The sequence below is a fragment of the Triturus cristatus genome, chromosome 9 (genome assembly GCF_964204655.1).
Source record: "Triturus cristatus chromosome 9, aTriCri1.1, whole genome shotgun sequence".
Classification (NCBI taxonomy): domain Eukaryota; kingdom Metazoa; phylum Chordata; class Amphibia; order Caudata; family Salamandridae; genus Triturus; species Triturus cristatus.
Window position 1 is genome coordinate 459,283,301 of NC_140592.1, and position 26,332 is coordinate 459,309,632.

The following is a 26,332-nucleotide window of genomic DNA, read 5'->3' on the forward strand; positions in this document are numbered from 1 at the left end:
CTACACCTACCGTATGTCAATTTTATATAGTGTAAACTTAACCTAAGGATATTTCAGCGCTTCATATGAAAACCAGTTGTATTACAAAAGAAAATGTTAGCGTGAATTTAACCAGAAGATATTACAGCGCTTCATATAAAAAACAATTGTACAGTGCTCTATATAAAAAAAAAACAGTTGTGTTACAGAAGGATATGGGTTTTTTTGCACATTAAAAACATGTTCTGCACACGCTGCGGTGCTGCATGTTAATTTTATATACCGTGAGCACTTCAATTGAAAACCATTTTAAAAATAACCAGTGCTTTTTGTCAATTTTATGTAGCAAAACCTTAACCTAAAGATTTCTCAGCACTTCATATGAAAAACAGATGTATTATAACTAAAGACTTTTTTCACGTGGAAAACATCGCTCTGAAGTTGTATGGAGCTGGCTTTAAAGCTCTATATGCGCCGCGCTGTATCAATTTTATATACCGTGAACTTAACCTAAAGATATCACAGCGCTTAATGTAATAAATAACAGTTGTATTTTAAAAGGCCATTTTTTTGGACCGAAAACGCACACCAAAAACATTGGGGCGAAGGTGTGGGGAGCTAACTTCGATGCGAGACGCGCTCTGTGGTGGGGGAGGGGCAGAGAAAGGCGCTTGGGAGAGCAAGCGAGAGGAAAGCCAGATGGCACCTGATCGTGCGCTGTAAGGGTGCCGCGAGGAAAGCCAGATGGCGGCTGTGCGCGTGTCCGCGCGCGTAACCGCAAGCTTTAGGCCACAAGCAAAAGCTTGTGGTCGGATTTCTAAAGCCCACTCACTAAATGTCTCGCCAGACCAGTGCATGCGCTGGCTCAGGCAAGACCTAAAAAGGAATAAGGAGGAATGAAACCAAATACAATACAAGCGCAGAAGCACAATCACAGCAAGGCAGACAGAGAGAATAGGGGTACAAATAAAGGAATAAGAAGGAATAAAACCAATTACAATATAATAGCAGAAAGCACAATCACAGCAAGGCAGACAGGGAGAAAAGGGGCAGAGCGAGCGTACAGAACCTAAGGCCTACCACTGGCCACCAGGGATGAGGCGCAGGTGGTAGCCTGCGGGTGGAGGAGGGCCTCGAACTCGTGGCAGTGGCAGCAGTGAGCTGGGAGACACGGGCACAACAGGTGGTGCTGTTGCGGCGTGGGGAGCGACTTGCCTGGAAATTCAGTGTGTAGACAGAAAGGACCAGTGAAGATGAAGAAACCACCAACACTACCCTTACCACCCCTTACCCTCTCAGGAAATGCAGGGTGAAATTGAGAATTAGTGGAAGCAAGAGCAGCAGGGGTAACAGAGTGATAAGAAGATATCCAAGTTTCTGTCAGAAATAAAGATAACTTGAGCTGTAAAGATGAGGAGTAAAAGATGAAATATTACAGATCAAGCCAGAGTTTGACATGGAAAAGGTTTGAACATGGGAGTACTGAATACAGAGAGCAGGGAGCAGTGGGTCTAGAAGGAAAGTAGGCAGGTGAAACTGAGAGAAGGTTATGTATATGCAACTTGAAGCCACTAACTGATTACTGTACAGAGCCAGCTTCGTTTATACCATTGGTTACCAGTAGCCGCTAGAGTGAGATTTAAGTTATTGATCCTGGCCCATCGGGCATTTCATGGAAACGGGCCCCTTTACCTACAAAGGCGGATCTCCTTCTATGCACCTGGGCGGGCATTGCGTTCCGCATCTTTGTATCTTGCTCAAGTTCCACGCTTTAAGCAGCAGAGGATCGGGGGTGGCTCTTTCACAGTGAAGGCAGCCACTGCCTGGAACTCTCTCCCGTTGACCATGCGCACCATCCAGGACCCAGTGGTTTTTAGAAAAAAACTGAAAACCTATCTTTTTGTTTGAAGTTGAATATAGCACCCTTATAGACTCGCGTCGGGATACTCTTGAGTAACTGTGCGCGTAATAAATGTATATAACATATAACATAACATTAGGAGTAGAGATAAAAGACGATGATTCCTGCACCCTAACATCTGAGCTATATCCCTTTATGTTATGGCTGTGCTGCATAAAAGGCAGTATAAAATGTTAGAGAAAAATGTAATTGGGGATTAGGTGACTGTTACTGTGTGCTTGGAATGTGTACCTTTGTATGGATGTGGTTGTAAAAGAACATTGTTTATTTTAAAGAGGATTCTAAAACATTAAAAAGGTCCTCCTCTGCCTGAAGTACTCTCGCCCGTCAGATTTACAATGGCCTATACAATTCTAACTTCAGTATTATGCATTTCATCACCATATTGCATTTTGCTTCTGAACATTCAGCAAATTAGAAAGATTTTCTTAAGGGTGCTGCAGGTATTTTCACACAAATGGTTTCTATTATTGAACTGCAGTGCTTTTGGAGTTTGATATTTATACTGGGGCATTCAGAAGAAGCCCATGAAGGCCGTCTCAATGCCAGAATATCAGTAAAGCACTACTGGATACATCTCCATGCAATTATTATACCTTGAAAACATTTACATTGTCAGTTGTTATCCTGAAAGTCCACCATAGATCCAGTTCTAAAGGACAAACATTTGACACCTATGTTTTATACAGGGCAATTCATAGATGGTTTCCCTCCTCATGAAGGATATGGTAATTAATTAGTTAAAGGAGCAAATTTGGAGTTATGGTGGTGGTATTTAGTGCAGAAGACTTTCCTATTGGCCTTATAGCCCTCCCCACGACTTGTTGCTCGCTTTGTTAGCAGTGATGCAGAGGACTTGCCCATGACACAATTTGTTCCTTCAGGTTCTTCCAATACTTGATTTTTATGTTTTTTCAACAGGCGTGGAAGCGGCTAGAGAAAGCAGAGCACGAGCGGGAGGTAGCTTTGCGTCATGAGCTGATCCGACAGGAGAAGCTGGAACTGCTGGCTCAGCGCTTCGATCACAAAGCCATCATGAGGGAGGCTTGGCTGAATGAGAACCAAAGGCTCGTTTCTCAGGTACCCTACAATCCTGCGATGGTCTCACTACACCGATAACGGCAGAACATGAAACAGTGCTCCTGTGTGCATGTGTAAAATGTTTAAATTGACAGGTAGTCTGATAGGGTGAATACTGGGGCAGCACTGAACAAAAAAAAGCATAAACTTGTCTCTCTTACGTGTGTACAGTTAAATAAATGATAAACCCTGGAGAAAGAGTACAAAAATACTATGTGGTGTTGAATGTATCACAGAAAATGTTGCTTTATGCTGGTAATATGATCCCTCAGATCGAGCAGGTGGTCCGATCTTTAATACTCCCCCTTTTAGAAAGGGTAAAATTAGTTAACGAAAGAATCGAACGTTTGGAACAAACGATTCTAGATAACTTTTGTTCACTAAAAAACGTTGTTAAACTTTCTACAAAAGACAGTGCTAAATCTAATTCTTCATCCCTTGACTATTGTACCTGTTCCCACCGACAACCCTCTTGTGACAACTAATGCCAGTATAGGCACTGGTTCTCAAAAGACCCGGGCTAATACCTACAAATCAACTGGGGAGGCCGGTCGGACAAATAATGTATCTGGGGGTAACTTCACTAAGGAAGACAGGAAAGCGAGAGAAGTTGTAAATCCAGAGATTCATGAAAACCTTACCAAATTTTCCCTGGCCCATATCCATCTTCCACCAGAATCCCTTCCTTATGTGGTAGTATTAACTGGTGTTCCCGAATTAAAAGGTGGCAAATCTGAATCCTTCCAAGAACTCAAAAATAAAGTGACATTTTGGTTAAATAAGAACAGACCTATTCCCAACAATATGAATGGGAAGATTTTATTTGTCAGAAGGTTCAGTTGGGTGGGATCCAGACCTAAAGATGTTCCGGGAGACTCCATCATTGTTAATTTCAAAAATAGGCGCATAGCGAGTTTTATCTGTGACTGCGCATTCTCTGGGATCCGGTCGGGGATTGAGGTGCATGATTTATACCATTTTTATAACCAGTCCCCTAGTCGTGAGGGTACAATTGGACAGGATTGGGTAGTGAGAGGAACGAACCCTGGGTTTACCATTTTACCCCCCGATCACTACAATGGTTTGAGCAACCTGGATGATCTGGATTGACCGGAGACGAGAGGGCCGAATTTAACAGCCTCTAGGGATGTCATGGCTGCTGGAGATGAGCTCCTGGGTGGATCAGATGTAGTTTCTCAGGCCCGCACGGAAAGTCCATCCCGTATAGGGACCCAACTTTAAACTTGTATAGGGAGATCAAGAGGCCATATGAAGCAACTTCCAACATTGCTAACCAGGGCATATCGTCAGGATCAGGGCCAGGTACATTGATCTCTTGGAATATAGCTGGTCTAAAGGCAAAGATGGATTCTCCCGAATGGGTTGAATTCATCTGTAATCTCGATGTTTGCCTCTTCCAGGAGACTTGGTCTACCGAGCCCCAGTTCTTGCTGGGATATCTGAATTTCCACGTCCCAGCAACCAAGGGTCCCAAAGGCCGCCCTATGGGTGGCCTAACAACCTGGGCTCGCCAGGATTTATTTCCTAAGGTTAGTGTGATACCAACAGGGTCTCCCAACATTCAACTAGTCAGGTTAATTTTGGGCCTTAAGGGCGATTTGGATATTTATAACTTATACCTCAGAGGGACCAAGGGGTCAAGGTCGCGGGTCTTGGATATTCTGGACACCCTTATAGATGTACACTCGAGTAAGAGGGGAGTGATCATTGCGGGAGATCTGAATGTTACGTTTGAACCCCTCTTAGATCCGGACTCTGAATGGGGCCTTGACCCTGAGGAGGACCGGTTGTGGGGTATACCCGGCATGGCCCTTGTTCCAATTAAAAGATGGTCTGAGGTGGTAGTGCAGGTAAATTCCCTTTGTTATGAGAATGGACCAAGGGCATTGAATGGCAGAACACCGGGGGACAAGAAGGGTGTCAGTACTTTTGATAATGGCCGCTCTAAAAGTAGGATTGATTACGTACTTTGCTGTATGAGGTTATGGCAATTCATCAAAGATATGGTGGTTGAATCAAGAGCAGAGAGCGACCATAATCCCATCTGTGTAACACATCAGTGGTGGGGGGGGTACCCAAATAGTAGCCGAGGTGACGCAATCTGAGTCTCTCGAAGTCGTCCCCTCTAATGACATGCGTAGATTCAAGTGGCGAGAGGTCAAGATCAACGACAAGGTCATTGCCAACATTGATGCTGAGCTGGCCAGAGTAATGCTGAAATTAGAGGGTGTGATGGCTACCGAAGAAGGTGGCATTCAAGTCACCGGGCTTCATGAGACTTTTTTTGAGGGATTACGCAGGTATTTCTTAAAACCAGTAAATAAAGGTAAAAAGCCCCCTCCTAAGCGGCTTCGTTGGTATGACGGGGATTGCAGAAGAGCCAGAGTTAACCTGGCTGTAGCCCTTTCTAGTGGTCATAAGGCCTGTGTCCAGATGGCCAGACAGTTATATAAAAAATGTCTTGGTCAGGCAAAAAAGAATTGGGATGAACTTTATTGGCAAGACCTGAAGGGAGCAAGCTACGCCAGGGACTCTAGATTGTTTTGGAACGTTATTAAGTGGAACAGAGGTGGCCTGCCTGACAGACCATCAAACCATGTTACCCAAGAGGAGTGGTTAAAGTACTTTAAGCCTCAATACGCATGCAACTTCACATATAATCCCTCGGGGTGATATCTTACGTTTTTTATTGCCAAGGTCCTTTTAGTACCAAAGATGTATTAACAGCCTTGGGATCTGTAGTAACTGGGCGTGCCCCGGGATTAGACGGGGTTTCATCCGATGTCTTTCTCCACAATAAAACTTGTTGGAGCAAGTACATCGTATTAGTGGCTAACGCCGTGGCTGAAGGTGCCAAAGTTCCTAAATCATGGGGGGGGAGCCGTCATTATCCCAGTTTTTAAGAAACTAGATAAGGCACTCCCAGGAAACTACAGACCTATTAGTTTGATAGATATAATCCAGAAGATCATCGGGAGGATGGTCCTGAACTTGATACTGGATTGGATTGAAGACAATAGGATTTTGTCCTCATTCCAAGCTGGTTTTCGTAAATCAACTAGTACAGTTGACCAGGTTTTTCGTTTTGTTCAACTACACTGGAAGGTAGTTACCTTGGGGAAAGGTAGTCTCTATGTCACTTTTGTGGACTTAAGAGCTGCCTTCGATTTAGTGCCCCGCCTGCGGTTGTGGACAGTCCTTGAAAAGTTGGGGCTTCCTGTGGAAATCTTGACCTTGGTTATGAGGTTACATGAGTCTAATTCTGCCAAAATTCAGTGGGGAGGTCCTGGCGATGTTACCTCTGAGTTCCCGGTAGAGCGTGGTGTGCGCCAAGGTTGTACCATGGCCCCCACGCTCTTTTCTTTGTACATCAATGGGATAGTAGAACGCATGCTTAGTGTCACTACTGACGCTCCTAAGCTGGCTGGGGTTATTACCCCGATATTGATGTTTGCGGACAACACCCTCATTGTATCAAAAACTCCGAGTGGTCTGCAAAGAGCTTTGTTAGTGTTTGAAGACTTTTGTCTTGGACATGGTTTGGAGGTAAATGTGGCTAAGACTAAACTCATGGTTTTTAATCCACACCCAAGCTATAGAGCGAGAAAGATTTTTATGAATGGACAACCGCTTGAAGAGGTCAATAATTTCGTCTACCTAGGTATGCATGTAACAAATGACAACAAGTGGAGCAAGCATATTGAGATGACCGCCATGAAATTTAGGCAGATATCGGGAGCCCTATCTAGTGAGCATATAAAATCCCTCACTAAACCAATTAAACCAGTGCTCCAAGTTTATGAGGCCAAGGCTTTAAGTTCTGTGTTGTATGGGGCTGAGCTATGGGGTTTCGACGTGTTAACTTCTTTAACAGTAGTTGAAAACAAATTCTTCCGTAGTATAACTGGCCTCCCACAGAGTACACCTTTGGTTCCTTTGAGATATGATTTAGGCAGGAAGGCCATTATGGACCTAGCCAAACTCCGTCCGGTTTTATACTGGCAGAGGCTTTGGACTACTCCGGAGCTTTCTCTATACACCAACGGTCTCATGGACGTTATAAAATCCGACACGTTCCACAAGATCAGATGGTTGAGGAATCTTCGTGAGTCTCTGATAGATCTGGGTCTGGAGGGGCTGTGGAGTGATCCAGTGGCTGTCTTGTTCCCTTCAAAGAGTTCCTTGAGAATGATTTATTGGGAACATGTTGATTACCAAATTTGGAGCAGAGCTAACTGCTCCTGGATGACCAGTTGGTATCTGGAGGCAAAAGTTACACCAGCTCTGGAACCGTACTGGGACCTGATTGTCAAACCTGGTGACAGGAAACTTCACTTTCAGCTAAGAGCCGGTTCTCTACCACTTAGGTCCCTTACAAGTAGGTGGTCCAGTGTAGGCGTGGAAACATTCCCTGCTTGTGGCTTGCAAGCTGAATCAATTGCCCACTTTTTGTTTGTTTGTCCTGCATATGCTATTCCAAGACGAGTTTGGTTGTCCCCATTGTGCAAAACATTAGGCACAAGGAGTAGTGCTGTCGCTTTTAAGAATTTTACGCACAAACACTCTACCGATTATTTCTATCGCTCTAGCTAAATAGCTGGGTTGGGCATGGTTTTTAAGGAATAAAGCTCCCATGCACACACCGATAGTTCCCCCTTGAGGTTTTGTATTGTTGGGCCGTGGGTCCCTTTTCCCTTTGTATTGTGATTGGACCCCTGTTTAATTGATATCTCCTTCTATTTCTTTATATCTGTAGTATTTTATATACTATCTTACCTCATAGTCTATCGATTTGTTTAATGCTTTTTTAACTTGAATTTTTTAAGTATTTATGAACGGATGGATTTTATGTATTTTACAGGGTGTGTTAATAGTTGTTTCATTTCGTTTTCTTTTTTGTTTGTGTCTTTTATGAACTTTTAAAATTCGAATAAAGACTATGATGATGATGTATCACAGAAAATGTTGCTTTTCTCTATACATTGCCCAGAGAGTTGATTTCCTGTTTCTTGTACTAGACCCTCTAAGTTATCCCAGAAACTGAGTTATCTAGTTCACTTAGAGTCTATAACCTGCATCTTGTTGTGGTTACTGTCCCTGCAGAAGATTTTCTGCGAATGTGAATTTCACATGTATTGATCTTCAGATAAAAAGAATGCAAGGGCCCTGTGCTTATATTCAAAATGAGGAAATCACTGGAACAAGTCTACATAAATACATAGAATGACAGTGATCATTATTAATGTTATGTTTCTCTTGATTTGTGCTATGAGGTAGTTAACTGCTCCAAGAGAATGTTCTGATGATTATAGTTATAAAAACCCTTAGCTTGTTAGGTGTGGATCGGTAATATCAAAGACAGAACACTGAAGGGTTACAATATCTTGACCAGAATATCGAGGAACAAAATATTGAAAGATACATTTGTATATATTTTCCTTACCTAACTTCTCATACATGTACCATGGTGATATTTATATATGTGTGTGTGTATATATATACACATATATATATACACACACACACATATAAACACACACACATATAAATAAACACATATATAAATATCACCATATATACATGTATCTTCAAGGTATATAGATGTGGAGTTAAGGATAGTAAATCCATACCTTACTCTGTGCACTTACCTCTTCGATATTTTATCGCTCAATATTTTGGTCACAATATAGCTACCCTTCGATATACCCTACCACAGTCGCTTGTTATAGACGATGTTTCCTTTGTTCATAACATTGATCATAACCTCAGGGTATTGTCTGAAAATGCAGGCTAGAAAGTTTGTAATGTGATTGCATCTACAATATTAAAAATAATATTGTGAAGTACTGAACTTAATCTGAATAATCCCATTTAATGGCTGCCCGAACACCTGTAAAAAAAAGAGAGATGTGACTAATTTGTGAACTTCCTTATATGCCTGCAGTGCAAAGCAAAAATATTATTATTAAGGGGAAAATACTACATTACATCAGAAATTATAATTTCAATTAAACTAGCAGGCAACCATTACATTCAGATGCATGGGTCAACTAAAGGTTTAAGTTTAACCGTGGTAACCAGGAGACTGAGTTAGAATGCTGTCTGCCAGAGTCCCTGTCAGCTGCCAGCAGCATTGCTATCACTCTAAATTTATACTCACTGTATACATTGGCTGAGGTCATAGAAGAGACCCTTCGGCCTGCTTTGTGACTCATAGCCGGCGGGCTCTATTGTTCTGACTGTCTATGCTTTGGGAAGGAAAGTAAAAAGTGCTCTGACTGGAGATAGACAGCCTTTTCATGAGGTCTTATCTGGTAATCTCCAGCAACTGTGAGCTCACCAGTGTATTTTTGATGGTGGTGACGAGTAGAAAAGGGAAATTTGAGCAGAGGCGACAGACTGCAAGGATCTTAACAATTGTAAAATGGTCAAATGTTATGCCATAAAAGTCTTATAGAGCGCGCTAATACCAACGAGGCATCTTGGCGCTAGTGTCCAAGAAACCAAATCACTGAAGGGACAACGGAGAACTAAGTAAATCAGTTTAAAGTTAGGTTTTTATATCCTTCCTAAATTTTAAAAGATTTGATTGAAATCGCAAATGGTTAGGGAGCAAATTCCACCATTTTGTAGCAGTGAAGGAAACACTTCTCCCCCAGTGAGTTGATCACATTTTGTTCTCTGTACACCTTTCCTTTTTCCTTAGGACAACTTTGGCTATGATTTGCCAGCTGTGGAAGCTGCCATGAAGAAGCATGAGGCGATTGAGGCCGATATTTCGTCCTATCAGGAGCGGATCCAGGTGGTGGTGGAGCTGGCTCAGGAAATGGAGAAAGAGAGCTATTATGATATCAAGCGTATCAATGCACAGAAGGACAACATCTTGCGGCAGTGGAAACTCCTGACTGACCTGCTGACTGCGCGGCGAGGCCGCCTAGAGCAGAATGTGGCCCTTCAGAAAATTTTCCAGGAAATGGTCTACATGATTGACTGGATGGAAGAGATGCAGGTGAGACACAGGGCCTTGTTTCCAGGAGGAAATATGTAATAATCCCAGCCTTACTTTTTCTCATCATTGTGTTTCATGAAGTTTAGTATAAGTAGAATGAACGCACATGAGAGCAGGTGCTTAAACCCACACTTCTATCAGGAGAAAATTCAAATATATATTGGTTATAGTTTTTTGTGTGATTCTTTTTACAAAGCACATAGAAAATAAAATCAGCAATTTAAAAGTACAACATAACCAGTATAGCTATAGATTCCCTCAGTGTGGTTCAGTAACATTAATACTGTATGCTGTCATTTAATAATAGTCCTTATGGAATTTTCATCCACCCCACACCCTTGTCTTGTGAGAGGATAAGCAAAAGGGGAGTGAGTAATGGGTGAGACGATAAGACGGTAAGCCTTGCATTTCCACTTTCATGCACTCCCCAGCCATGCCTACTATGAAGCGACGGACCGAATGTATAATACATTTGCAAACTTTTTACCTTTCTGAATTATTCTTTTTTTATATATAACCTTTTATTAACAAACATCGGCATATCGACATTTAAAATCAGTTCAGTATCAATACATGCATGACATTTCGAGTCAATACTACAACGAATTACACACAGTGAAGACCTTTCAAGGAGGAAGCAAATCATCCTGTGCAATACTCTGTGTGGGAACGCAAATATCTCCACGATAGGAGTTCCACTGAGACCAGGCCTGAGCAATGTTTCTTTTTACCAGCATGAAACCCAAAGTGGCCCATTGTGTTTGGTAGGTGTTAAGATCGGTCGGTTCCCATATGTTTAGTAAGCATCTGTGTGCTTAGGGGTAAATGGTAACAGTGAGGACTGCCCTCATCACTTCGTGTACCTCCCTCCAGTATGTTTGAATTAGTGTGCATTCCCACATAATGTGCATAAACGTGCCGACTAGGCCACATTTTCTACGACAGTCTCCTGTTTTGGCTCTCCCCATCAGTACTAGCCGGGGACCGGTCATATATATCCTATGTAGGATTTTAAGCTGGACTAGCCGTAATCGAGCCGGAATGGCCACCACTCGAGGAGAGGAAATTGCCTCCTGCCAATCCTCATCATCCATTTCTATCCCATCTGTCACCCACTTCTGCCTCAAAGCTGAGAGAGGATCCTCCATGTGATGTAATAATTTATTATAAATTAATGAGATGTCTTATCAGGGACGTGACCCTCCAGAATTCTGAACTCTAACTGGCATGATTCGGGAAGGGACGTGCCTCTTGGGATGAGGGAATGTAGTGCATGGCTAACCTGACTGTAACGAAAGATCTCCGTGTCGGCGAGTTCGTGTTGAGTCTGGAGGGTGGCAGAAGGTTTCACCCTTCCCTTCTCCCACATATCCTTGATTTGTGATATGCCAATCACGTCCCATTTATCAAACCCCTTTGATGTCCACAGATTGCCAAGTTGTGCAGAGTCCCATAGGGGGGTAGCTAGTGTCAATTTACATTCCCATCCAAGGGATTTATTTGGAGCATGACATACCCTGACGGAGTGTCCAGTGGGCCCTGTTAGACTGGACCGGCTAGATCTCGAATAAAGAGATCTGTTACAATTTCCTCCGAGGAGAAGCCACTTATCCATCCGGTAGCCTGGGTTGTTACGGTCTCCATATGTACTATGATTGATAGCTGCTAGGTGCGCAGCCCAGTAATACTTCTTTATATCAGGCAGACTGATGCCACCATCGTACCATTTTAATGTGAGTTTACCCAAGGCAATATGTGGCGATCCATTCCATAGCAGGTCTCTCTGAAGGTGTTCAATTTCTTTAAAATATTTCGAGGGGACTGGGTCAAGCGAATTTTGCGAAACATAAAGAAAACGGGCTAGGGACATCATTTTAAAAAGAGCCGCCTTGCCCAGAAGAGAGAGGGGAAGAGACTTCCAACTGACAATGTCTCGCTTTAAGCGAAGCATCGGATGGAGGAGATTTGTTTCATATCGAAGTGTAGGGTCTAGGGATAGAACTATCCCCAAGTACTTGAAGCCTGTGGCACTGATCTGAATTGGACAGTTGCGGGGCAGGGCGGGGGGGCCTCCCCGAAGGACATATAGGTGGGATTTAGCCCAGTTAATCTTAAAACCAGAATATCTACCGAACACAGCTAATATGTCCAGAACTGCAATTAAAGACTTTTTGGGCTCTGTTAAGTAAAGTAAAATGTCATCCGCATAGAGTGAAATACGGTCTTCCCATTCAAGTGACCACCGCATACCCCGAATAACTGGATCTCGGCGGATCCATGCTGCCAAGGGTTCCAGTGCTAAAGCAAAGAGTAGGGGAGTGAGAGGGCATCCTTGACGGGTGTCCCGGCTCAAGACAAAGGTGTCCGACTTTTTGTTATTTACCACAACTTGTGCCATAGGCTTCGAATATAGGAGACAAACCCATCGAATAAATTCCTGGCCAAACCCCAGCTTTCGGAGGAGCGCTATGAGATAAGGTCATTCAATAGTATCGAATGCCATGGTGGTATCCAGGGAAACAAGGACAGTATCGCGTGCCCGCTCTGTCTAGAACTCCGTGGACTCGGCGCAAGTTTAACGCTGTGTTCCTATAAAACCAGATTGATCTGGGTGTACCAGTTCCGAAATTACGTTAATTAGACGATTAGCTAGGACTTTGGCATAGGATCTTCGACTCAGCATTGAGGAGGGAGATCGGCCTGTATGAAGTGCAGTCTGTTTTGGGCTTGCCTTCCTTGTGTATGGTTACTATGGTGGCTATTCGTTGGTCCATTGGCAGCTCACATATTTCTCTGATTTCCTCAAACATGCTTTTAAGATAAGGAGACAGTTTATCAGGGCTGAGTTTAAATAATTCAATTGGGATGCCATTAGGGCCAAGAACTTTTCCCGGGTTTAGTGATCTGATCGCTTGCGCTATCTCATCTGCCGTCAGAGGGCTATCTAATAGGCGCTGGTCTGCTAAGGAAAGAGTGGGGAGTTTAATGTCTCATAACAATTCAGTAGATTCTTCCTCGGTGTAGGATGCCACCGCGGTGTATACTAGGTCAAAATGTCTAGCAAAGCGGTTTACTATCTCTTGGGGGTCAGTCATGCAAACATTATTACCGACTTGTAAGACTGGGACCAATCTGCTTGCCCATTCGCGTTTATCAAGCCAGGCTATCAATTTCCCGGCATTATCCCCGAGATCATAAATCCTACCGAGTTTCTCTCTAACCAATATTTTAGCTCTTTCTGTCATTAGTGCCTTGTATTCTTCCTGTTTAAGTCGTAATAGGTGAGTTGATTCAGGTGTGGTCGCCGTTTCCACCTCTCTCTCTAAGTGGTAAATCTCGTCTTCTATATTAGCTATTTCCTTTTGTCGTTCTTTCTTCTGTCCATATATTAAAGACAGAGCTTCCCCCCTAATCACTGTTTTAGAGTGTTTGGGAGGAGTCTACCGTACCCGAGTTTTCATCAAAATAAGTATCCATCGTCGTAGTGAGTTCTTTATGGATTTTGGGGTTGCGAAGATACCAAGGATTAATAGGGACTTCCCTACCAACCCAAATCTGATCAAGGAGTATATGTACCCATAGCGGTGAATGATCGGAGATGCCCCTAGCCAGGTGTCTGATTTCATGAATAAGTGAAATTTGGGGGCTAGGGATCAAAATATAATCTAATCTGGATAGACTGCCATGAGACCCTGAGTGGAAAGTGTGTTGTATACTCTCAGCGTTGTAGGTGCGCCAGCCGTCCACCAATCCCATGGTCTCAAGAAAGTCTGGCAACCATTTGTGTGAAAGCCCTAGCTCACGCGGTGGGTGGCGATCTAGTGCACCCGACCCCACGGAATTAAAATCCCCTTCCAGCAATAACACTCCTTCAGGTAGTGAGAGGAGAGTGGTATGTAGGTCCTGGAATGTGGTAGTTTGGAGGCCAGGCGGAAAATAGACAAACACTAGTGTAGTAGTTCGTCCCTCCCAGGACCCAGTGATACCTACGTAACGGCCCCTGTCATCCGTCCAAGTACGATCCACGTTAAGGGGGACAGTGTTTTTAAGCATTATACCCACTCCTCTTGAGCTTGTAGTGAACCCAGCATGTGCCACCAGCTTATATCCCGACCTACACAGAGCTTTACATGAACTGCCTATCAAATGTGTCTCCTGAAGCAGAACGATGTCTGGGGCTTGTTTACTGATATATTGAAGAACTATACTGCATTTAACCTTGTCCCCAAGCCCGTTAACATTCCAGCTCAGGATCCTGGCACTCTTATCCCACTGTATGCATTGCAACTGTTAATGACATCCATAGCTTCGGTCATGCGAATTACAGTACTTGCCGATGTAACAACTCTAACACAAACCATACATAAAACCCCTTCACACCAATCCCTTTCCCCGTTTCCCCACCCCACCCAATTCCCAATACCCGCCACCCCGCTACCCTGCCGAACTTGCAGAGTGCCTGTCGCCCCAATGAATTAACTAAAAGCAGAAAAAAAGGGGGGAGATATCATCGCTCCGTCCCCCTGCCTCCCCAACAACTCTTTGAATAGTAAATCTCTAACAAAGGTATCCACTGAGCACCCCAGGCCCGAGGCCGAACATAGTAATCTGAATCTGACAATGGGGCCATCAGCACCCCTCTACCTGAGTAAATCTGCAAGAAGGCTGACGGAACCCTGTGAGTCTCACCTGAGCCTGCAGGTCCAGATCACAGTCACCATCTCTGTCCCTGGAACCGTTGTTCATTCGGCTATCGAGCCAGTCTGAAGCCACCGCAGGATTATCAAAGAACCAAGCTTGTCCCTCCGCCTCCACGCAGAGACAAGCCAGGAACATAATTGCCTATTTAAGTCCCCTCTCTCTGAGCCTCGTCTTGATGGTCATGAAGGTTCGGCACTGTCTTTGAACCAGTTGCGTAAAGTCCGGCAAAAATTTGAGATCTGCATTTTCATAGCGTAGGGGGGCTACAGTCCGAGCATGCTGAAGGATTGCATCTCTGTCCCGAAAGTTAAGGACACGTGCTATCAACAGGCGTGGAGGTGCCCCCGGTTTGGGCCGCCCGCCCGGAATTCTATGCGCCCTCTCAATTGTAAAGAATTTCCCCAAGCCTTTAGGCTTAAGGTAATTAAGTATGAGGTCTTCCACAAACAGATCCGGTGCTGGCCCCTCTGCTTTTTCCGGCACACCAAGGATGCGGATGTTGTTGCATCGCGTACGGCCTTCGCAATCATCCAGTTTGCGCTCGGCCATCTCGCGGAAGGATTTAAGATCTTGCGCTTCTCTTTGGAGTAGGGAGACATCGTCCGTTAGACTGGCTGTCTTGATATCCACATTTTTTACTTTCTCATTCATTTTCGTGAGGTCGGCACAGATTAGATTCAAGTAGATGGAGATAGTATCCATCTTATGTTCTAGGGAAGCTTTGACTCCATTGATGGCTGCCATAACGTCCTGAAGTGTCAGATCTGGGGTGGCGCTCTCAAGGTCTTCAGCTGCCTTAGGTGTGTTACGCGTGTCTGCAGGCGAACCCCTAGGAAGGGTGTAGTGATCAAGCTTATTTGACTGAACCTGTTTAGTGGTTCTGGGACCCCGGGCGGGGCCCTTCTCTAACTAATTTCCCTCTGTCATTGCGTCCTCAAATAGCTAGGCTCCTTGGTCGTGTCCAAGCCGGCCGTCACCCCACGAGCGTGGAGCAGGGAGGGAGGGGAAAAAGGTTTGTGCACTGTTTATAGCTGCTAAGTCCCCACCGGTACAGGTGATAATTGCAGTGGAAAGAGCTGGCGGGGCGCCCCCTAAGCTACTGCGAAAATGTCCTCAAATGACGGTTGTGTACTTTCCCCCCTGGTGGTTACCTCACTCCTATCGCAGTCTCAGCGCAGTCACGGGTGGGTGTCCTGTAGGGTACCTGTTGCAGTGAAGTTTGTATAGTATCTGGCTGCAGGCATCGAGGCAAGGACAGCCACCAGCGCACTTTAGCTGTGTATAGCCAGCGTACTGCTGTTTCTCCGCACCAGCGCCCGCCCCCACACAAGGCAGCGCAGCCGGGACTCAGGGTACGGCAAGGTATCTTCTGTCAGTAATGCACGTCTTCTACCCAGAACCGTTATCAGGGCCCCAGCTGCAGGGTACACGGCCGCTACAGGTCCAAACAGTGACAGAGGGGGCCACAGTTCTCTCCGCTGTCGCCGGGTGTGCATTTCCCCCCGAGGCCTCTGGACAGCGTGCTCGTGCATGTATCTGCCCCCAGACGCGTTTACCAGACAATATTAACGGGCCGCTAGAGGAGCGTGGCAGTCATATGCCAAATCGAGGCCGAGTAAACTGGTGGGCTACGCACTCAGTAGGCAGGCGGTGCAGCCCCCGGGCGTGCTCCGATGTGGGTGCCGACGGAAACGAAGCAGTCCAAGCACCTCGGCGGCAGGTTAGGAGGAACGTGTGTTGCTATATGTACCTCAGTCGAGAGCATCCGCACCCGAACGCTGCAGCGGCTGCAAACTTCCGGGATTTTCGCCGACCGACGATTTCAGGTCCGAGCGGGCAGTATCCGCTTCACACAGTTGCGGCTTGCAGAGACACTTTAGTCCCAGGCGTTTGAGGTTCAACTAGGCCCTAGGAGACGGGACTCGTATCTCCGGTCCCATACAAGCTCCAGAGCTCAGGAAAACACGGTTGGGCACCGCTCACCCTCTGCTATCTTTTTTGAGAGTTAGAGAACAGGATCACTATCAGGATGTGTGCCGGGGAGGCGGTCTCGACGGAGCCGAAGACTTAAGCGGCCATCTTGTGTCGATGCTTGGCCACGCCCCCCCCTTCTGAATTATTCTTAATCTTATTCTACAATGCCTAGGCATCCTTGCCTTAACTAAAACACAGAAAGGACGTGTCCATTTGGGTTACTTCAAACCTTTCCATGTGTAATATACCCCTCAGTACATTTTTGTATCTCCTTCCCTACTGCTAGTTCTCTTAGCTTCATCATCGGGGTCCACCCAAGTGACTGAGTGCCACTTAGGTGTGCTTCGACGCCTGTAACTACAGCGGAGCTGGGTTTTTTTGTGTGTGGGGTGAAAAAAGTGAGTGTATTAAAAATGTCTTTGTTTTACTCCCTAAAATTTTATTAGGAGTTACAAGACATAGTTAAAACCAAGTGAGATACTTAGGTTAGCTCAATGTACCAAGAAGTATCAGTGTTTTTGTGAAGATATGGTCAACATGTTTCAACCTTAAAAATGGCAATGCAAGGTTTTCTTCAGGACCAGGTGTGTGAACCGGAGGTATGCGCACGCTAAGGCGCACCCTTCCCTGATTCAACAAATCGCCAGACCGTCTACTTACGGTTCAGCACCATTACAGCGTTCTGTGTAAGTCAAAACCAATTATAGGAAACTAAATGAAGTTTCGCCCCATGGAAACCGTGGGGGGGCCAGTTATAGCTGCAATGTCATATAACTCAGAAGCCCGCCGGAATACCTGCAGTGGGGCCTCACTTGTGTTTAATACATAGTTAGTGAAGCCCCTCAAGGACTTTTTGCCAATGTCCCTGTATATTTATTATGGTACTGGTGTACAGGAATTATTTGGTTGGACCTATGCCTTTATATAGTTGAGTGAGTGCAAATTCCTGTAAGTTTAGTGTAAATTCCTGTAAGTTTAGTGTATATTCGTTTAAAAAGCAAGTTTGGATTTTGATCAACATTTTTTTTGTATTCATGAATCTTTATAGGCGCTGGTTGTATCCAAAGAGTATGGGAAGCATTTGTTGGAGGTGGAAGACTTACTCCAGAAACATAGCTTACTTGAAGCTGACATCGCTGCTCAGACTGAAAGGGTCCACAGCCTAAATGAGGCAGCTCTCAAGTTCACCGAAATAGAGGGTAAATGCCAATTTTTTACTTCTAAATTGTAAGTGTAATCTTTGATATTTAGAATTTTCCTTTTCACCAACTAATGTAGTGGAGCACATGGTTTTGGAGTCTTCCAATGTGTCATATGTGTATAATTGTCCCCTGCTCATGAGGGAATGATATTGAACTGTTCTTCTTTTTCTTTAAATATGATTTTAGTAAATACATCCTGTTTAGGATTTTATATTGATAGATCTGATAAGAGCTAGGTTAATTTCCCTATTTACTTTTTTCTGTCCTCCATGAAGGGTCTGTGGGAACCAGGCTTTTAATCAGTCAGAGTTGTATTTTTTCCGTGTTTGACCCAATTTTATTTTTCTTCACCTGCCTTTTTATAATGGTTAGACCTCAACGAGCCTCTCGTCTCCTGATTGTAAGTCCTGACTTCTCCCCGTTGTAACTATTTTTTTTTATATACCTGTGTTTTCCTTCTTCACATATTTCAGTAAACATTTCCTGCTTCTGATTCAGTCGTTTTCTATGATCATTAAATTGAACTTGTTTTACATTTTGTTTGTGTATGTAGGAATATGGTCACTGTCGGGCTTGACATTCTGCTGCTGTCCAATGACAGAACTTCTAAATGTCAAATTTCTGTGTTACTGAAGCCTAAAATAGAGAGGGAAACACAGTGGTTGGCAGCCCAGATGATGAAACTAGTGCTGCTCTTATTTTTTCATCGTATTTCTTCTCTTCAGGAAGCAACTTAAGACTTTCCTGTTCAAATACCACTTCTAATCCAATATTTAACAGTACTATCCACTTCCAGTAGCTTCCGCCCTCTTCTCAATAGAGGCATCAACCTCACCTTAAATGTTCTTCACAATTCTAGCATTCACTCCTTTCCCATTTTCACCTCCTCCTCCTGTTTATTTTTTCTTGTTTCAATGTAACCTTAAGTTACTCTACAATTATTGGGCCCGATTCACAGAACTAACTTAAGACAAAATCCTAAACTTACTACTTTTGGTATTCACAGAAGTTAGGATTTTGTCTTAAGTCTGTCTTAAGTCTGTCTTAAGTCTGTCTTAAGTTTGTCTTAAGACAAACTTAAGACAAAATCCTAACATCTGTGAATACCAAAAGTAGTAAGTTTAGGATTTTGTCTTAAGTTAGTTCTGTGAATTGGCCCTATTATGTCTAGTAATATGTAAATGTTGATACATTGTTGTAAATTGCTCTAATACTACTTGCTGAAGCAGCACTATAGATAAACACAGAACATAAATAAATAAATATGACCGTCAAGGAGTGGGTGATCTCTCGAATCCATTTACGAAATTCATGTTCAGTTTCCTTGGAAGTGATATCTTTTCAGTCCACTTTTGCCTTACAACAGAGATAGCAAGCCATCATTATTACATTTTTCATAATAAATCTCCTTTGTGGTTGTTTAGCTCACTCTCAGTATTGCAGAGCCTGTTAGGGATTTTTGGGGACTTTCTTGTATTTAGACTCCCACTCCTCAAAGCAGGCCTCGAGACCTTTCAATCAGATTTCGGTATTGTTTTTCAAACACTTATCATTCAGCCTTTTACCATCCCCATGGCAGCATCCTAGAAAATGAACTGCGCAACCTTACCTGAGGAATTTCAGTGAAATATTTTGTGTTGCCTGATTGGTTTGTTTCTTGAGAATGGGATCTTTGAGAACTACTGCTTCAGCCCTGACAGAAACTGTGCATTTTTCAAAGAAGAGCTCTTGGACTGCAACATAAGGACAGAGGCATGACGTGATAGGGGCTTTCTGATCTTTCAAACTAGTTTTGACCTCATTGAGATTGGAGTGATTCTCTGCTAAACCTATCTCAGTTTTTTACACTTATCCTATTTTGTCATTCCTTCTTATCTGTTTTACCTCTGTTTTTTCTTTCATCTGTCTCCTCCCTCATTCCTCCTCCCTCTTTGGGTTATTAATTGCATTCTAATTCAGTTATTTTTATGCAGTGCTTGAAACTTTTAGCTTTTTCTTTCAGTCTTTTATTGCACATTCAACCATGTCCTTAATATATCCTATATGTGAGTGCTGCAGTAACCATTCTTCTTATCAGCCAGTCATTCCTTAAACTTGCTATCCACAATTTTAGAAACCTCTTAGAGGAATCATGCATGGACAAAAGGGGATGCTGCGCTATCTTTTTTTATGAAGAAATCACATATAAAACTCTCCAGTTAACCATCCCCATCCTCAAACATGCTCCTGGTCAATATTCCCTCAGGACAGCAATAGTGAATATATAACCTTGTTAGAAATGGAGGTCTCTAGTTGGCAGTGGTTTGCAACCTGTCCAAGTAGGGACCCTCACTCTAGTTAGGGTAACGGAGTCACACAGCTAAGATAACCCCTGCTCACCCCCTTGGTGGCTTGGCATTAGCAGTCAGGCTCATCTCAGAGGAAATGTGTAAAGCATGTGTGCATACACACATAGTAACACAGTGAAAACACTTCGAAAGGACACCACACCAGTTTAAAAAAAATAACCAATAGTTGTATGAATAAAACAAGGCAAAAACAACAAATATCTAGCATACACAAGTAAAGAAATTACTTTTGAAAGGTTCAAAATAATTCAGTCTGTAGGAAACTATGAATGCGTCACTTTTATCACAAAGTACATGGGGTGCATCAAAATCAAAAACAAACACCGGTGATGGGGAGGTGAGGCCCCGAAAAAGCAAAGCGATGCATTAGTTCCTTACTCCCATAGGAGATGATGTGTCGCTTTCTTATTGCAGGTCAGGAGAGGTGATGCATCTGTTCCTTACTGTCAGGGAAGGTGATGCGTTGGTTCCTTACTGTGAGGGAAGGTGATGTGTCAATCCCCGGACACGCGGCCGCAGTTCCTCACTGCTGGGCCACCTCGATGAAGAGCTTGGGGCACAGAGACAATGTGTTATAAATCCAGACGTGCTGAGTTGATGCGGCAGCAGCAGAACAGATGCCGCGTCGATTTCCCAGCCGCAAAGCTTGTGATTTTATAATCTGTGTTCAGGAGTGCCAATGGACGGTAAGAGCCCACCTGTGTACTATCCTTGCCCGGTTTAAGAATAGAGACTAGTGTGGCCTCATTTAATGTTGGGGGTAAAGCGGCATCCTCCGCTGCCGCGGTGTACATCTTCAGCAGCTCCGGAATGAGAATATCCGAGCCGGCCTTGTACATCTCCGCCGGCAATCCATCCGGACCCGGCGTTTTGCCATTCGACAGATTAAAGATGGCTTCTCGGAGCTCGTCAGGCTCCAGAGGGGCGCCCAGTTCGTCCTGCTGCGCAATAGTTAGTTGCGGCATTGGCAGGGGGGAGAGGTAGTCAGTGATAGCCATAGGAGGGACCGCCAAGCGGGAGCGATACAGCTCTTCATAATGAGCCGTGAAGGCATCGTGGATACCGATCTGTGTGTACACCAAGTCCCCCCCTCCCGTCCGTACAGCCGCTACTGGTGTCGAGCGGGTCTCCTGAGAGATTAGCCACGCTAAAAGCTTGCCAGGTCTGTCGCCCAGGTGATGCGTCCTCGCCGAGTGCGCGGCATAATTTATGTTCCGGAGTCGCTCTAAAAGGCGTGCATGTTCCGTTCGGGCCTCATGTAGCGGGCCCCCGTCGCCAGCCACAGCCCCCTCCTCCCGTAGCAGTAAGTCCGACTCTAGTCTAGTCAAGTCCCTCTCCAATTGATGCCTTATGTGCCCCTGTGTGCGTAAACAATGTCCCCTAAGTACTACCTTGAAGGCGTCCCATTCCGTCTGTGGAGTGGACGCCGTGCCAGCGTTGTCCTCGAAGTATTGCGCGATGCATGTAAGCAAATTATCTCGGAAAGCCGCGTCTAGCAGCAGCGCAGGCTGCAAGCGCCAAGTGGGGACAGGAGGGTGTGGGTGCGCCCAGGCTATTGACATGAAGTGTGGGTTGTGGTCCGAGTGCGTGCGGCCCATGTATTGTGTGTCCGTCACGTGGGGTAAGAGGGCAGTGGAGGCCATGAACCTGTCCAGTCGGACATGTAAGTCGTGAGCGCCAGAGTAGTAAGAATACGTCCGCACCCCCGGGTTGCGTTGCTGCCAGACATCATGTAGGTCCCATTGCGCAGCCCATTCCAGTAACGCTTTTGTGGCTCCCCGTGTAGAGGCATTGGCGGGGGTGGGAAGGAGCGGTCCAGCGCCGTATCTAGTGTGCAATTGTAATCGCCCCCTATTATCCACGAGGTTGCATGCCATGGTGCCATGACCCGCGAGAGTCGCGCCAGAAAGCTGCCCTGATCTACATTGGGGGAATATAGGGATACCAGCGTGAGAGGCTGGCCATCCAATCTGCCCTGCACAGCCGCATATCTGCCCTCCCCGTCCACTGCCACCTCCGTAGTTACCCAGGGGGTCCCAGGGCGGATCCATATCAGTGTGCTGCGCGCGTAGGAGGAGTACTCCGTGGCGTAAAGCTGCCCTCTCCATCTACGGCGCAGCGCTTGCACCTCAGCACCGTTCAAGTGGGTCTCTTGGAGTAGCGCAATGTTGATTTGATGGCGCTTTAGGTACGAGTATATATGATAGCGTCTGGTTGGTGTGTGCATTCCCCTGACGTTCCAGGTGCATATTTGTATATTAGCCATAGCAGCTACTCGTGCGTGCGCGCCTCCTCCCCTCCCAAGGTGCGGTCCCCCGGTCAGAGGTCCCCTAGCTCCAGCAGCCCGTCCCAGCCACGCAGCTATCGTAAGTGTCATATTCGCAGTACCATGATCTCCAACAGGGTAGTGGGGTAGGGAAAAGGGGGAATGTAAAAGGCCTTAACATGGCAACAGGGTCCAAATACCAAAAGGTCGGCCGCACAACAGGTCGCCGTCCAAACACTCAAGTGAGCTCGCGAACTATACAGTCTAAGGGGGTGCTTGTGGTTGCGTTCGAACAGTAATCAAAACAGTGCAGTTGTGGATGTGCCCAGTGTCTCTCCCGGGTGTGGCGTGCAAGCCCTCGCTGGCCAGCGGACGCCCGGCGTCTCCTATTCCATGCCGCGGCAGCTGCACGCTCAGGCATCAGTCAGGGGCGTGCAAGGGTGTCAGGGGGGGTGTAAGCCCCCTCCCAGTCAGGTCAAGCCGCCGCGGGCCGGCAACGAGTCGCAGCGGGGCACTCCCTCGTGTCTGCAGTGGAGGTGTATGAGCCGCAGATGAACAAGTAGGTAAAGTACTTACAGTGGCCAGTTCCGCATTTCGGCTCCCCAGGGCAGCGACAGTGCGAGCGTCGGCAGGCCCAGGACAACCCCAGGGCCAGGCGGGGCAGCCAGGCAGGAGCCCAGGCGGGTTCACATTATGCAGGTGGCAGCAGCCAGGCCCAGCCGCCGTCAGCCAAAGAGATCCACAGTCTGGGGTGTGACCTCCGGGGGTCCCCCAGAGCTCTGCGTGTCCGGCAGTCCATATATCGCCTCGTCATCTGTAGAAGACGCTGCTGGGCTGGCGCCCGGGTGGAGCGACGGCGCCGGGGAGTTGCTGATTTCCGCCACCCTGCGTAAAGCATCCTGTTGCTCCTGTTGGACTAGGGCTGCCGGCGGGGAGCGGCGTACTGCCTCCCCGAGCAGCGGTGGCGTGGATGATCTTCGGCGACGTCGCCTTCCCGGGCCCTTGGACTTTTCTATCGTGTTGGCTCCCGGTGCCCTTCGCGGCGCGTCAGGCATTCCTCCATCCAACCAGGCCTCAGCCTCCTCGGGGTTCATGAAGAAGTGCGTCTTGTCACGTATCACTACTCGTAGTTTGGCCGGGAAAAGGAGCGAGTACTTGAGGTTTGCTTCACGCAGCCTCCGTTTGACAGCTAGGAAGGAGTGTCTCTGTCTCTGGACTTTTGCAGTGTAGTCCGGGAAAAACATCACCGCAGCGTTCTCGATGGTGATCTCCCCGAGGTTCCTGGCTTCGCGCAGGATCGCGTCCCGGTCTCGGTAGTTGAGTACTCGAAGGAGGAATGGCCTGGGGTTAGAACCCGGAGGGAGCAGCCGCATGGGCACACGGTGGGCTCTCTCCACCACAAAGTAGGGGGAAAGCGTGCCAGCTGGAAGTAGGTCTCGCAACCAGTCCTCAACCCTACGTGTGGGATCCGCTCCCTCCCATTTCTCCGGGATGCCCACGAGGCGAATGTTATTTCTTCGTGCCCGTCCTTCCGCATCCTCAGCCCTGCCCTCCAAGAGGTCCATTCTGGTGAGGAGGTCATGTACCTTTTTGTCTGTTTGTGCCGTCAATGGTTCAATCGCTGCCACTCTATCTTCCAGGGTCTTGGTGCGGTCTTGCAGCTTCTTGTGGTCGGCGCGGAGGTGGGTCAGGTCTATCGCTACGCCATCGATTCTGGTCTCCAGAGAGGTGCGCGTCTGTTGCAGCGATTCTTCCATCCGCTCCATGGCTGCCAAGACGCTGTCCAGCTTCGCCGCCACGTGGTCGGTATCCATCTTGTGCGCCGTTTTCGTTTGTCTCCCCTTTGCCACCGCAGGTCCCGATCCAGTACGTGTCCGCGCTCCTCCCGGCATGGAGCTGGTGGCGTGCGCAAGTTAATGACCCCCGGCGTTGTGTGGCAGGGGCCCGTCGGCCGCGATAGGTCACCTCAGCGTCTCCGGGATCGCCGTTGTAAGCTGCGTCTCACCCGTCGTAGAGCTAGAGGCTCCAAGCAGCGCAGGGCAAATGTCTCTCCCCAGGGGATCAGGGCGCTTGTGCAGCTCCTATCTGTTCCAGTCTCACGGAGCTTCGTCGCCGCAAGTGGGGCCACAGGCGGTGCGGCGTATTGGTCTGTGGGGAGCCTGCGTGAGGGAGGCCGGGTTACGGTGCATCAGCCGTCAGGCCGGAGCGGGGGGAGGTGAGTTCCCTGCGTTGCGTCACGGGTCCAAGGGTCGCTGTCTCCTCCTCGGATTCCCGCTTCCGTCCCCTCTCCGGTTCTACCCCGCCGGCTCCCAGGCCCCTGTCCGCCGACTCATGTGTATACTGGGCATCGCAGATGGCATCCGCGCAGGTGCCTGAAGCCGTTCCCAGCCCGCCGTCGTCGTCCGGAGTCTTCCCACGGGGGAGGGGGGCCTCCAGGTGCCCCCAGTCGCTGTGCCCGTCTCGTGGGGGTGTCACGACAGCAGCCGCGGGGCTCTTCGTATGCCGCAGTGTGAGGCCTGTTGGGACATCTCGAGCCGCGGACTCGCGTAGGCGTCGTCCCCAGGTGTGGGCTCGTCAGTGCAGCGCCAGGCTCGCCGTCGGTGGCAGTGTCGTGCGGCGTCTCTGATGCGCCCCAAGTTCAGCCAGGGCGTACAGCAGGGATCGGATCAGGACCGTCTGCAGTGTCGGATCATGGGAGGCCGCAGGGCTCCTCGCAGGCCACAGCCCGAGGCCTGGTGCGTCACCCCGAGCCGCGGACTCGCGTAGGCGTCTTCCCCAGGTGCGGGCTCACCAGGGCGGCTCCAGGCTCGCCGTCGGCGCCGGTGGTGCGCGGTGTCTCCGATGTACCCCAAATTCGGCCAGGGCATGCAGCAGATGCCGGATCAGGTCCGCCGGCAGTTTCGGGCCATAAAAAGGAGTTTTCGGCGGATAAAAGACCCGGGGTAGGCGAGCTCAGGCAGGAGCTCTACCCGGGCATGTCCGCTCTCGCTGCGTGTTAAGCCACGCCCCCGCCGCAAAGCTTGTGATGCGGCGATTTCTTTAGCCGCACAGCGGGGCCTGCGTTGTAGTAAGAGCGTGCACCACGAATGTCGGTGACACGGTGCTCGGGACTCGGGTTGCGGTGATCTTTCAGCTGCATGGCGTTGCTTTTTGTAACTGTGTGCCGATGATGTGTCAGAAAAACAGGTTCTGAGAGCCGATGCATGGATTTTCTTGGTTCATACCAGCAATACCACCTCCAATGTCCTAGAACTGGAATTGGCACCACTTGGCAGGTCAGAACTCCCAGCAGAGGAGTTCACGCGCAGCAGATAAAGTATTTGGTGGCCCTGAGACTTCTTAACAGGAGGCAAGCACGCACAAGCTCTTGGAGAACCTTGTAAAGCAGGATGTAGAAAGCAAAGTTCAGTCCTTTCACTCCCAGGACTGAAGCAGCAAGTAGTAGGCCAGCACAACAAAGCACCAAGCAGAGAGGCAGTTCCTCCTACAGCATCCAGCTCTTCTTCCTGGCAGAATGTCCTCTTAGTCCAGAAGTGTTCTGACGTTATGGTTTCACAACTCCAATACTTATACCAGTTTCTGTCTTTTAAGTAGCCAGACTTCAAAGGAAAGTCTTTGTAGTGCACCAGACCCTTCCTTTCCCGGATCTGGCTTCAGACACACTACAGGTGGGTGGAGGCAGCTTTGTGTTAGGACTGGCACAGACCTATTCAGGTGTCAGTGATAACTCCTTCCACCACTCGATGGCCACCAGGATATGCAGGGCACCCCTCAGCTCCCTTTGTGTGACTGTCTAGAGTGAATACACTAACAGCCCAACTGTCACCCTCC

At 47.2% G+C, this 26,332-nt stretch overlaps 1 protein-coding gene across 1 annotated transcript in view; it reads left to right on the forward strand.

Moving 5' to 3' along the window:
• Positions 1–26,332, forward strand: part of SPTBN4 (spectrin beta, non-erythrocytic 4) — a 1,597,753-nt gene that overhangs the window by 421,986 nt on the left and 1,149,435 nt on the right. The window contains exons 11-13 of the mRNA XM_085625377.1: positions 2,822–2,980; positions 9,708–10,010; positions 17,734–17,884. Coding sequence (XP_085481503.1) covers positions 2,822–2,980; positions 9,708–10,010; positions 17,734–17,884 — 613 coding nt within the window. The remainder of the gene's footprint in view (positions 1–2,821; positions 2,981–9,707; positions 10,011–17,733; positions 17,885–26,332) is intronic.